General features: G+C 45.6%; 2 protein-coding genes across 2 annotated transcripts; one reads left to right on the forward strand and one right to left on the reverse strand.

Moving 5' to 3' along the window:
* Positions 1–364: 364 nt before the first annotated feature.
* Positions 365–3,125, reverse strand: alkbh4 (alkB homolog 4, lysine demthylase). Its single transcript, XM_076750355.1, has 3 exons — positions 2,979–3,125; positions 2,291–2,479; positions 365–1,665 (listed from the first exon to the last, which is right to left on the reverse strand). Exons 1-3 carry the CDS (start codon positions 3,090–3,092, stop codon positions 1,144–1,146), a joined length of 825 nt encoding a protein of 274 aa, XP_076606470.1. The 5' UTR covers positions 3,093–3,125; the 3' UTR covers positions 365–1,143.
* Positions 3,126–5,287: 2,162 nt separating this feature from the next.
* On the forward strand, positions 5,288–12,009 carry lrwd1 (leucine-rich repeats and WD repeat domain containing 1). The gene is made up of 15 exons (XM_076751075.1): positions 5,288–5,367; positions 5,652–5,886; positions 6,489–6,608; positions 6,789–6,935; positions 7,027–7,119; positions 7,215–7,571; positions 7,848–7,965; positions 8,103–8,209; positions 8,348–8,558; positions 8,869–8,941; positions 9,215–9,358; positions 9,564–9,667; positions 10,325–10,486; positions 10,611–10,720; positions 11,863–12,009. Exons 1-15 carry the CDS (start codon positions 5,288–5,290, stop codon positions 12,007–12,009), a joined length of 2,208 nt encoding a protein of 735 aa, XP_076607190.1.
* Positions 12,010–12,843: the final 834 nt, after the last annotated feature.

Consider the following 12,843-nt stretch of genomic DNA (forward strand, 5'->3'; position numbering starts at 1 on the left):
TCTATGAACAGATTAAAAGCAGCCTGGAGGAAACACTTTCAGAAATCCAAAACACCAAAACACGAAGTGAAAAACAGTCGGCTGTAAAGTGTTTTATTAGTAGTAAATGATCTGAATCATAATCATAAACGGAGGTTTGTCGCTTTAAGGTGTGGACGACAGCATGTGAGCTGCAGCAGGAGGAAGATGATGACCTTCACACCAACAGCCACTTCTTTCCTGTGCTGCAGCAGCTGAGCAGCTCAGCCTCAGACCAGCTGGAGCCGCATGGCCAGGCGTGGACACGCTGGGATGAGACCTGCGGTCACAACTGCAGAGAATGGAAATCCACATTCGGCATAAAAACACAAGGTGAGGCGAAGCGTGGATGGAAGAAATGTTTTTCCTTTTTATTAAAAGACATTGCACGTGTTTCTTGGAAAAAAATGAACTCCAGCGAGCATCCTTGATTTATATCTTAATATACACGTTTGTTTCAGCTGACAAATCTTTAGATTCATGTTTGTGGCTCTGACAGTGTTTGTTTTAATTCCATTTTTTATACACTATAGACTTTTTTACGTGACTTTTTGATATTTTTCTGTGGTATCAACTGCACATTCATGTCGGTAACAATACCTGCATGTGAGGGACTGTATGAAAAAAGCATCATGTAATAAACACATTTATAAAATTCTATCTGATAGAAAATTGTGTTTGAATTATGATTCATCGTCATGTTTTATCATCACTTTAGCTGTTAAGAAGATGGAGAGAGTCTCATATAAATGGGTAAAACAATTCGTTAAACAGGAACGACACCAGGTGAGACAGGAGACTGTTTCAGTTACAGTGTGCACAAGTTTCAGGTGATTATCCAAACTTTAAAATTTAACTGGAGTAACGATTGCTGAAACATGACGATAAAAACATGTGAATCACACGTTAACGCCGTCACAGTTGTCTGATCTCAACCCAACTGAACAACGGTGGGAGATGTTGGTGCCAAATTCAAGACAAAATGCAGTTTCAAAGGCTACACAAGACACAGCCAAGAAGCGTGGCCTCCTTCCTCTTAGCCAAAATTTAAAAGCTCTAGAACGTCCGAGGAGTCTGGATCTTGGCCTCTTGCCGCACAGCCTTCCTCTGCATCGTCACGTTAGCTTATATTGGACTTCCCTGGAAGCTCGAGGCAACGTTCAACAGCTGAGCTCCCAGCTCGGCCTGCTGACCTCCAGGCAGAAACTCTGCAGACAGCTCCCTGTAGGTGCTGCAAACCCTGCGCGCCTGAACATCCTCCCTCTGAATGCCATGTTTCCATCGGTGCCGCGCCTCGCCGTATAACACGACTAACGATCTGCGAGGGAGATGCACAGCTACGCGGACTTCCTCTGCTAGTCCCAACTCTGGCAGACCCTGCTCCAGGGACATAGTGAGTGTGGTGTTTGATAACATGTTGATGGTGACCAGGCGCTCCCCCCACAGCCAGGAGTCATCGAGGTGTGGGTCGATGGCGGAGCCTCGCTGAGGATGGTACTCCAGATTGCACTGCTCCACCGGCTGAAAGCCTGCCAGACTCGCCTCTTGCTGCATTCGGAGCACGAGGTTTTGGCTCAGAGCTGGGAGTCCACTGAAGCCGCCCGCACGCACTTTCCTTTTCTTGAAGTTAACCTTTGGACCAAAGTCCTGCAACAACATGAGAGAAGATGCATCACTCATGAGACATTCACAGAGACGTGTGGCTCATTTTCTCTCCATTGTTTATTTCAATAGTTACTCCATTAGTTTGTTTGGGCTGGTTGGGTGCGTCAGAACATGACTGACACCTGGAACAGGTTACACGTTTGTGACTCTTCTATGTGTTTGTCTAATCAGCCACAATGTCTGCAAACACGTGTGGGTGCGCAGGGAGCGCCGCTGACCGAATTTAACAACCCTTCAGAGTTCACAGAAGTTATGTTTTCCTACAGTATTTCCCAAAAATGTGCAGTTTCTGGATGAAGAAGACAGTTCTTGACACTGACAAGCACCATTTAACAAAACGAAATTGACCACAGCACAGGCTCTGAAGATCAGAGGAGCTGAATTAAGGTAGAGTTTAGAAAATCTTGCTCAGCGGGTTTTGCTGGAATCAAATTTGTTTTGCACTTTGTTTTTCTGGTGAGTCGGCAAAACTAAATTACAGGTATAATGGGCACGACTGTCCAAAGCCAGGAGAACAGGTTTGTAACACTGTGCTCAATAAACAAGCCACTGGTGACTTTTGCCCTCATGTAATTGGTTAACAAATACAAAACGTGTTCCACCTGACCTGTTTCCTTCGACCAGACTGGGACTCGTTCCACACATCCTGGTCCATCGTGGTTATCAGGTTTTCCTCCTCCTCCTCTGATATGAAGTTCTCCCACAGGAAGACACCAGGAAAGGGGAAGGATGCAGCTGCAGCATCTTTGCTAACGGCAAGCCGTGTCTCAAGATTGTAGAGGAAATGATGCACAGTCTTCATAGACAAAGACAAAACAATGTTCGGTGAACATGGCATTCATGACGATGTCGTTCCTGATTCTGACGAACCAATAATGTATTTTTAAGAACTCTGAGAGGCTCACGACATTAATCACTTCTGGTCCAGGATGTGCAAACAGTCAAGCGGAGACGGGACTGCTCCAGCTGTGACCATTAACATGTTATATGCTCGTCCTGCGCACGCACACACACAGGCTGTAATGTTTTCCTTTAGGGACAATTACGGATGTCGTTTTAACGAGAAAAGCTGGTAATAAACGAGAACTCAGTCATTATATCGTAATAGCATACGGTCTTAACGTGTCTTGTTCCATAGATACTACTTTCGCAGTTAACGTTAAAAGTAATAACTTGACAGAGGTTGGATTGTCCTGTGAGGGCACCCGTAGCTGCTAGTAGCGCCAGTAGCAGCTCCGCCCGTTGTCTGCTGATTAAAAGAAATGTAAAAGCCAGTTTCAGTCAGATATGTTTACCTTTGGTTCTTTCGCCTCCAACTGTCCTTTTCCTTTAACCTCTTCACAGATGAGACACCGCCGAATGCCTTTACAAGCGCATGAAACCGCACCGTCACTTCTGTCAGGAGCCATTAGCCTGCATCTTCTTCTTCTGTTGGAAGTGTCGAAGCTGTTAAAGTAGACCAACAGCGCCACCTACCGAAGCATTTGGTTTAGTTCACCACACACGGTATGAATAATATTTAGGTTTTAGACGATTATTCAACCGATTTTATACAGCATACAAGCGTTTCATTTATACAAACATATACAGAATAATCCAAGGAGCAGCAACCTATAAAACATACAAGAGAAAAATAAATATGTGGGAAAGAAAAGATAAAATGAACAAACAAATATATAAAATATAACAATACGAGGACGAACAAAATTTTTAAAAAACGACAAATGACAGGGAGATAGTGGGGCTTACAAGATAGACACCATACACCATTATCTGTTTAAAAAAATGTCAATTCTTTCGTAAAAGTCTTAAATCATGTTCAAAGGCTGAAAACGTTGAGGTAAGTTTTGAATACCTACATTCTGGTCTATATTTATAATCTGCATGAATTTCCAATTTTTTATTACACAACGATAAAAATCAGAAAATGTGTTTTTGATGGCCAAACATCTTCAAGGTACCCGCAGGAGGCAAGGCCTGCGTTGCATTTTGCCTGGCAGGCAAAACTCGGGTAACACAGTCCCTGTTAAAAGTTAATGTAAACCACGCCCACCGGAAATACACAACTTTACCCGGGAAATCTGGGTTTGTACATCTGTACTCTGCTGAAGTCTCGGTAAGTGACTTTATTCATTATTAACAAACTAATAATTCCTAATGTTTGCTTACGGAAAACACGCGTCTGGGATGAGCAATAAAGCTGAGAAAAAGAGGATTATTGTCTAAAATCTTAACTTCGTAGCACAGAGATACTAAGACATGGCAGTCGGTGCCTCCAACGTGGCTAAAGTTAAGCTAACCTCTCTTGTTGCTAAGTACAAACATTTGTTTATCGTAATTTTCCTCAACAAATATGTCACGGTGAAGCATAAAAGGGATATTTTAAGGATGATACTACATGTCTGAAAAGATAATGTTGTTAGAGGTAAATAACCAACCGCTGTGGCTGAAGCTTCGTTGATATTGTCTCAGATAAACGAGTTTTGTTTGCCGGTTAAACAATGGAGCAGAGGATTCAATGCAAAGTACCGCACATACAGCACAAAGGGAAACTTTATTTTAGCCATTATGTGTATTTAGAACAAGAAGATTTGAAAAGCAGACTGACATTTTGAAGCAGAGATCAACAACGGCTGCATTTAACCGGGTTTTATTGTTAAAACACACAGTCTAGTCATGCCTGGAAAAGAGGATCTCTGCAGGTCACAGGGGTCTGAGGGAGGACGTGGAGAAGATGATTTGAAAAAGTGTGACTTTATTCACATATTTGTTATCCCAAGTATATCTGTTATCTAAATAACCCACAAACTGCCACCAACAATGTGCAGATTCCTCGTCTTACCTGAGCAGAACACCTGAAGACCACATGTGAAAACAAATGAGAACAAAAGAAGCCGGAGACCACGAAAACAAACTTAACTGAAACTAAGAGACCAGACTGAACATCAGCAGTCTCCTGTGTGAAAACAAGTGTTGTAATACTGTCCACTACTGTGTACTTAATGTGTATTAACACATAATGAAAAATACATTAAAATGAGCACATTTGGAACATATTAAATTTGTGTTGCCGGAGGGGTTCTTGAACTCACCTTCAATGTCTGTGTGGGCTTTTTATACACACTCGCCTTTTGCTGCTGTGTTGCTGCCTTTATTTGCACATTACTGTCACCAGCTGCCTGTTGGTGGAAATGTGTGAAACTGCTGCCAACAGTGAGTATCGCCTCATGCATGTGTTGTTCTTAGACATTTCTCAGGTGATGTGTCTCAGGTGTGTACTGGTACAGCATGAGATACAACCATACACATGAAAGCAGCTCCAGAGGGCTGCTGTTTGTGGTACCTTTTATTTCTACTACAATTAAAGAGCGACTCATGAGAAACCGACTGAAGTTCTCACCTTGCTGCTTGCCGTAGAGGTGCCGAGCAGTACTCAGGGTGTGGTCAGTACACGTTTATTACAGGCACACCCATCAGTGATGGATGCAGAGGTGTGGTTAGTGTTGGAACAGACTTAAATCTTTCAACTGCTGTTTGACTCTTTAGTGCTGTCACCTCTCTGGTATCTTAAGTTTTGAATTGTGGTCCTTTCTACAGGTAATCAATGGAGAAAATAACAGAGAAGCTTTTACTGGAGAAAGGGTCTCCAAAAACCAGCAAACTGGGGAAAATCAAGACGCTGAAGTAAGTTTTATTTCACTTATGGTAGTGTTTGTTTTGTAAGCGGCGGCTCGGTCATTTCAGAGCTTTTGGGCCTTTTGTTGCTGCATCAGATTCAGAATAAGCAGATATTTACACAAATCAATGAAGCTGATGAACTCACACAATAAATATATTGACTTTGTGCTGTTTTCAGTTGATTGTATGTTGTGAAGGATTAGCACGTTGTCACAGTAAGTTATTCCTGAGCTGGAGAGGAGAGTTGTTGCAGAGGTCCCTAAATGAGCTATGTGATCTTTCTGCTTCAGTCTATCTAAACTGGGACTGACGCTCCAGGACTTGCCGGTCCGGCTGCTGTCCCGGCTCCAGTCCCTGGAGCGGTGGGATCTGTCTGGGAACAGACTGCACGAGTTGCCCAAGAACCTGGAGCTGCCTGCGCTTCGGTACCTGGACCTCAGCGACAACCAGATGGAGGATGTTACCACACTGGAGTCTCTGAACGGCCTGGAAGAGCTCAAGATGGAGGACAACCTTTATATCACTGTGAGGACACGGCGGATGACTTTGTATTTGCTTATAGTTCAGTTTTGGGGGGTTCTTCTTGGTACAGTCCTTATATTTGCTCGCTCGTTCACTGTGAACAATGTGTAAGACACAGTCAGTGGTTTGTACTTTGGCCTCACAGCAGGAAGTCCCTGTGTTTGGTTCCACCAGCCGGCCTTTATTTGCATGTTCTCGCTGTGTCTGTGAGTTTCCTCCCACAGCTCAAAGACATGCAGATTAAGTTAAGTGGACTCTATAGACTGTGAATGGTTGCTTGTCTGTTAGCTTCGCGCTCTGATAGACTGTCCAGCTTGTCCTCCACCTTCCTCCAGACGTGTAGTGCAATTGGCTTCAGCCTCTGCAGATACAGGGATGGTGTTTCTACCCGACATTACTGCTATTAGACACTGTCAACATCAATTAGTAGTAATAAAAAGCATGAATCATTTGTGAGGAAACAAACAAACCCATGCGTACGAAACCACGTGTTGATTGCTAGAAAATTTCACAGGACTCCAGTGTGTGATTTTCAGGGTTCCTTCAAAATATAATGACACCTTTTGGTCTTAGACGTGATTATTAATGTTGCTTTTCTTCCTCAGATGAGTGATAATTACAAGTTGATGGTGCTGTTGCCCAACCTGAGGGTTTACAACGGGAAAGACATGACTACCACTGCCAACCACGTGCGCTACGTCTACAGCGAGAACCTGAGGAACAGGGTATGAACCTGATGTCTTATTGTGTCTGTAATCCAGTGTGATGCTCTAGACTATCCTATCTTAGGTGAGACAGACGTTTGGAACGACTCTTTGGTGTCTGAAAGTGAAATATTTCTGCTGCACACGTTGCAGCACACCATCACGTCACTGCACAGGCTGTTGCTGCTTTGCTTATTTTAGGTCATCACACTTTGGGAGAAGAGCTTCCGTCTCCCGGATCCCATCACAGCAGAGAAAATGTCCACTTTGGAGACAGACTTCGTCAACACTGCCCGTCAGCAGGTGAAATTTGGACCCAGCTCGGTCAGTGACTTCACTAAATGGAAGGTAAGTTCAGGCCGTCTGAGACCTTCTGGCCTCTTTTGTGTGTCGTCCCGCTATTTTTAGTGACTGTCTCTTTGTCTTCGTTGGTTCTCAGGTGGAGATTATAGCCAAGGACTATTTGCGCTCCCTGACAGAACCGAAGGACGAACCGGAGATCAAAGAGTCTGCTGACACCAACGAGAACGGTGTAAGACTTTAAAGGACGACCTGCTCTAACATGCTGTCTGTGTGATCAGACCTGGCTCAGTGGAGACTGATCACAAACTGCTTTCTTTCTCTCAGGACGCGTCCAGGTCTCCCAAGAGGAAACAAACATCAGTGATGGACACCATAAACCTGACGCCTCGTAAGAAGCTGCGTGCAGATCTCCCAGCCTCCCCAGCTGAAGACAGCCCCCGTAAACCCAGCGTCCGCCTCAAACCTCAGACTCCAACCCAGACCAGCACCGCCAGGATGAGCCCCCGCAAGGCGGTCCAGCCACCCTCCACCCCCACCAGAGGACAGATGAGGGCAGAGACACCCAGCAGAGGCTCTAAAGTGCGACAGGATGCGGCTCAGATTAAAGAGAAGGGAGTCGTCTGCAAAAAAGTGCTGCAGAGAGACGCTGAGACACCGACGAAGAGCTGCAGCAGGACACAGGTGATGTGAATACAGCCGATTAATACACACCCGTGTGTTGTTGTCCAGACCTGCATAACTAATGCAGCTGCTAATTAGCACAGTTTAGCATGCTAATGTGCTAAACTGAGAAACATTACAACGTTCAGCAGGTTAGCATTGTGATTGCGAGCCTGTTAGCTTTTAGCTTAAAGCAGCACTGGTTCTACCTACAGCCTCACAGAGCTGCTGGTCCTGTCATTCACGTCCCTTCATCCCCTCTTCGTCTTCCTCTCTGTCCACGCGTCCTTCCTCCAGCAGCCGGTGCATCTGAAGCCTCTCCACGTCCTCCAGTGTCACAGTAAACAGGACAGCTCGGAGGACTTCTCCACCCAGCTGTGGGCCTGCGCTTTCCAGCCGCTGGCAGATTCCACGGGTACCAGTCCACACGTTTAGAAAAACACCTCCCTCACATTTATCTGAGGCCTTCTGAAGGAAAACTTTTAAATTCCTAATTAGATGTAAAAGCTTTCCTATACCTGTGTTCATCAGAGTCTCTTCCTGCGTGAACAGGTGCTGCTGGAGGAAGCCGTCTGGTTGCTACCTGCGGTGGAGACTCTCTGTGTGTGATTGACTGTGAAGCTGGGATGGTGATGAAGAAGTACAAAGTTCCCGGAGAGGTTTGCTCCATTTATTCTCATAACAGAGTTCTAAAGGGCATCAGCACACTTCATGGATTTTAAGATTCATACTGTGATCGTCAGGATTGATTTAGTAGCATCATAAGCTTGAGGTGTTAACGTCGTTCCTCACCACAGGAGTTCTTCTCCCTGGCCTGGTCCACCGTGTTGATGTCCAGGGGAGGACAGGCCTCGGCTCAGCACTGCAGCATCCTGGCAGCTGGTGGGAAGAGAGGGCTGGTCAAGCTGATCCATCCCAGAAACAACGTGGCCTACGGGGAGTTCAGAGCGAGCCGCAAGGCGCTGTCTGTTCTCCGCTTCAACCACCAGCAGGGAAACTTCCTCTTCAGTGAGTCCTGTCCCCTCTCACACATACAAAAACAACATGATGAGTTCTGAGTGTCTGACAGAGGTCCACCAGCAGACAGGTTAAAAGACGACTCCACTTCATTTCATAGTTTGATAAACTTTCATTTCTATCAGCAATAATTAAAGACCACCAGGATTCATTTCATATTTGTATATATTTCATACATTGAAGGGGAGGGAGTCGCTGCTGTATAGTAACCATGTCCTCACATAAAGAGGATTTTAGTCTCTGTTGTTTTGGAGGACATCGTCTTCAGTGGTGTCTCACCTGTTCGTCTCTGCTCTCGCAGCGGGATCGTACGATAGTAAGATCGTGATGTGGGACATCGGAGGAGTCGACAGCCAGTACAACTTCAAAGTTGTGTGAGTGCTTCTGCTTTCATACGTCGCTGAGATTGAGAATTTAAACATGTTTATCATCAGCGGTCTGCACTAACGGAGGACCAACAGAAGCCTTTTTAAAGCTTGTTATCACTCATCTGCACGTCTGCGTTGTCTATCATTTCATAGACAGTCACATGTAGCTGATGCTCAGCGTCCTCTGTCTTTGTGTTGAAGATGTAAGGGGTCCAGCAGGGCAGTGCAGAGCTTCAGGCTGTCATGTTGAGACTATTTCTGCCCTGTTTGTCCCTCCAGGCAGCTGCTGGTGTTGGAGATCAGCGCCACCCCTCTGCACATCTGCTTCCCCCCCACTTCTCCGAAATCCCACCTTCTGACTGCCTGTGAGGACGGCCTGCACTGCTTCAACACACAGCTCGGCACCAACAGCTCCACGAAGAGGTACAGGCATCCAGTGTGTGTGTGTGTGTGTGTGTGTGTGTGTGTGTGTGTGTGTGTGTGTGTGTGTGTCAGCTTTAGCTTTAGAGTGCAGATATTTTTTTAAAAGTGCTTGATCTTCACCTTTTTTGAGAGGTTTGTTCAGACTGATGGACGTCTCTCTCGCTGGCTCTCTCAGTAGCTTAACGTGTTGTCGTAACGTGTGCAGGTCAAAGGAAATGGAGATAACTTTCCCCATTTATAAGAAGGAAGACAAAGACCACGACTACCACACCATCGATGGCCTGAGTTTTCTCACGGATGACGTTGTGGGTAAGTGAAACTCTAACAGTTTATTTACAAGAATATACACCAGCCGAAATGAGCATTTTTTTAGCTGTGGTCTGTTGCTCAGTCCAGACTGAATCCTGAGGGTTAATCCTGATACATAAGGACACCATGTAATGATCACATGACACCTTGTGGTCAATACTCCAGTCAAAACTGCTGAGCCGTAGTTCCTGTAGTTTATTTTGCCCTCAGCTGTGTTTCATGTGGTTTGAGAGGAGCAGTTAGTGGCTTTATGTAACTCCAAATATGGAAAATGAGCAATTATACGATGTCCTTCACAAACAAACGTCCTCTGTAATTATTACTTCAGAAGGCCACTGGATGGCGCTATAGACAAGTTTAATTTTAGTCCCTGTCAAGTGAAGCCAAAAGTCTCAAAGCAGCAGTCGTCTGTTCATCAGTGAATCTCATCATGTATTTATTGACGATAAACCAGCGATAAGAACTTAAATCTCCTCGTGTTTGCGTGTGATTTGTCAGTTTAGGTCTAATCAGTCAAAACTGAGTTGGTTTTGTTTCAGTTGTTTTCTTGAAATTAAAGACGCTTCTATGATCTGCAGCTCTGCCTTCTTTCTGTGCATGTCCTCAGTTTTCTTCTTTTTCCTTCTTTAACACTTCTGGCTCTTGTTGCTCCTCCAGCCTCCAAGAACTACATGCATAGCTCCATTTACTTGTGGAGCTGGAGCAGAACCAAGGCTCAGCGGCCCGATAAGAAGAGCAGGGCGGTGTGCGCTGTGCTGCTGGCCGAGCTGCAGTGGACCCACACTGAGATTCCCTACCTGGCTCTCAACACCTGTCCTGGTAAGACCAAGTCATCCAACCAGAGGCAGCAGGATGAAGCTTCACTGCACTGAGATCAGCTCACTGCTCCTCAGGTCCAGTTCAGCCCGTCTGTGCTCAGCCTGATGTTCATCCCTGTGTTTAGGTCGAGCCTACATCGTGTGCGGTGATGACAGAGGCAGGCTGTGGACGTACCACATCACCAGCCTGCAGAAGACCAGTTTCCAGTGTGGGAAACCCATCCAGCCCACTGAGGTATCATCTGTTCCACATGTCCTGTTGCTCCACTGCTCTGCTTCATGAGACGCTGGCGCAACTTTGCATGTTTTTTCTGTTTGTTATTGTCGCTTTACACCCACCAAACCACTGAGATGTGGGAACGTGATGACATGTCAGGCAGAGCGTAAACAAACCTCCAGCTCAGCCACAAATATGTGGAGGAGAAAAAATCAGCGAACAGTGAAGTGACAGCTGGAACTCTCCCGTCTAAACATCTGTCTCAGTTCACAGATCAGGTTTCTGGATCAAACGCTGAACACAGTTTTTCTGTGCAGTAAGAGACGATTGCTGAGCCTGCTTTAAACCTTTAACTGTTTTCAGCCGTCTGCCTGCTCGTGTTTGCTGTCCAGTCAGACTTTGTTGTAGTGATGTTGCCTCACCGTCCAACTTAAAAGCTAAACGGGAATTTGTATTTGTCAAGAACGTGTAACAGCTGAGACGTTTTGTTAGCATGTTAGCATGCTATGATTTCCATTCACAGCATGTCATCAGTGTTTATGTGTCACCCACTGACAGCTGGATCAAATGTTAAGACACATGCAAGCAGGAAGTATGAAAAATACCAGTTTTTATTGTGCAAAAACATACTTTTGTTGAGTAAAAACAACTTGAGCACGAGCAGCAAGTTGGTTGATAATTCAGCAGTACATCGAAGGTCACGCACACACACACACACACACACACACACCGTCTGACGATCACACCAACTAATCACTGGAGGAGCTCATGACCTGAGCTCTGTTCACTGAAGCAGGCAGTGACATCAGAAGCAGCAAAGAAGAAGAAAGGCCATCGAGGCAGCGGCTCACGTCCTGCAGACAGAGCTAAACGAAACAGAGTAAACTCCGAACAACAGAAACAAATCAAAAGAAACCTCCACTGAAAACCCGCCAGCTGCACAGCAAACTCACATAACTGCTCGCATGAGCACGTCGTTCCTGGAGAGACGAAGCACAGAGCAGCACCTGCCAACAGGTGCCTCTAACCGACCAATGACTGTCCCTGCAACGAATGCAGGTCCAGCTAGACCACCTGACCCACAGTGTGGCTACATTTAGATGCTATCCAGTGAATCTTCGCTCACTGCTCGGCCGCTAATGTGTGCTTTGTTTTGGCAGGTGCTCGAGTGGCCGGCCCCGCTGAGGAAGGGCCTCAGTCAGGTGGAGGGCCCCTCCATCAACAGTGTGACTATGGACCCCGAGCTCCACTACCTGGTGGCCCTCAGCGACAAAAACATGGTGATAGTGTGGAAGAGAGAGGAGTGAAGGGAAGTCAGGCAGGTCTCAGACTGATTTACCAGGTGTTGGTATTTGTGAGGTAAGAGATCAGATGAGGTACTGAAAGATGACCTCATTTCAAATGTGAGCGTAAACCTCCACATTGGCTCTGTCTCAGCCAATAGAGACACAGCGGAGATCCCGCCTGCGTTGAGTTTTTGTTTGATGACCGTCAGAGCGAGAAACGGCGAGTCAGACTGAAGCAGTGCGATCAGGGTCTTCTTCATTTTTCAGACACATGGACAGACTTGTTTGGAGCAGAAGCCGTGAGGAGAGCCGACGCCACGTGACACACAACTCTTTGTTTCCATGTTTCCATGTGTACCTTAACGGACGCAGCAGTCCAGATGTAAAACATGAAGCTTCATTGTTTCATGTAAGGACATAATCAGACCCCAGACTCTCTTCAAGCCGGCACAGTCGCGGTGCTGCCTCAGGTGTTTCATTTTAGACCTGCTTTTATTCTCCCTGGTTTTATTTGAGTCGTAGTTCAGCTTCACGTCGCGGAGCTGATGTGCTCAGTTCTGTTCTTCCATATTAAATTAATTCTGCTCAGCTGTAGTAAAAAGCTGCTGATGAACGTTCATCAGGAGTCCAAACCACAACTTCAATGTCTGAACACAGACTACTTCAGGTTTAATGAGTCCATCTTCTTATGAGTCGGACTGTTTTTGTGTAATTTGCACATTAGCTGTATTCTTTCTTTTTTTATGTGAATAACTGTATGTGAGTGAACCTCTTTTAAGACTCATCTCTGGACATTGCCGTTTCATGCACATTCATAAGTTCTGATAACATTAAGGGAATGCAAACACTCTAAAA

The sequence above is a fragment of the Chaetodon auriga genome, chromosome 15 (assembly GCF_051107435.1).
Source record: "Chaetodon auriga isolate fChaAug3 chromosome 15, fChaAug3.hap1, whole genome shotgun sequence".
Lineage (NCBI taxonomy): Eukaryota > Metazoa > Chordata > Actinopteri > Chaetodontiformes > Chaetodontidae > Chaetodon > Chaetodon auriga.

Bases quoted from the DNA above. Each gene is read 5' to 3' on its own strand.
- alkbh4 (XM_076750355.1), bottom strand. From the start codon at position 3,092: ATGGCTCCTGACAGAAGTGACGGTGCGGTTTCATGCGCTTGTAAAGGC. The intron at 2,480-2,978 runs GTAAACATATCT...TTGTCTATGAAG, and splicing joins TGGAGGCGAAAGAACCAAAG to ACTGTGCATCATTTCCTCTA. The intron at 1,666-2,290 runs GTCAGGTGGAAC...ATGTTGTTGCAG, and splicing joins AGTCTGGTCGAAGGAAACAG to GACTTTGGTCCAAAGGTTAA.
- lrwd1 (XM_076751075.1), top strand. From the start codon at position 5,288: ATGGAGAAAATAACAGAGAAGCTTTTACTGGAGAAAGGGTCTCCAAAA. The intron at 8,559-8,868 runs GTGAGTCCTGTC...CTGCTCTCGCAG, and splicing joins GCAGGGAAACTTCCTCTTCA to CGGGATCGTACGATAGTAAG. The intron at 8,942-9,214 runs GTGAGTGCTTCT...TTGTCCCTCCAG, and splicing joins CAGTACAACTTCAAAGTTGT to GCAGCTGCTGGTGTTGGAGA.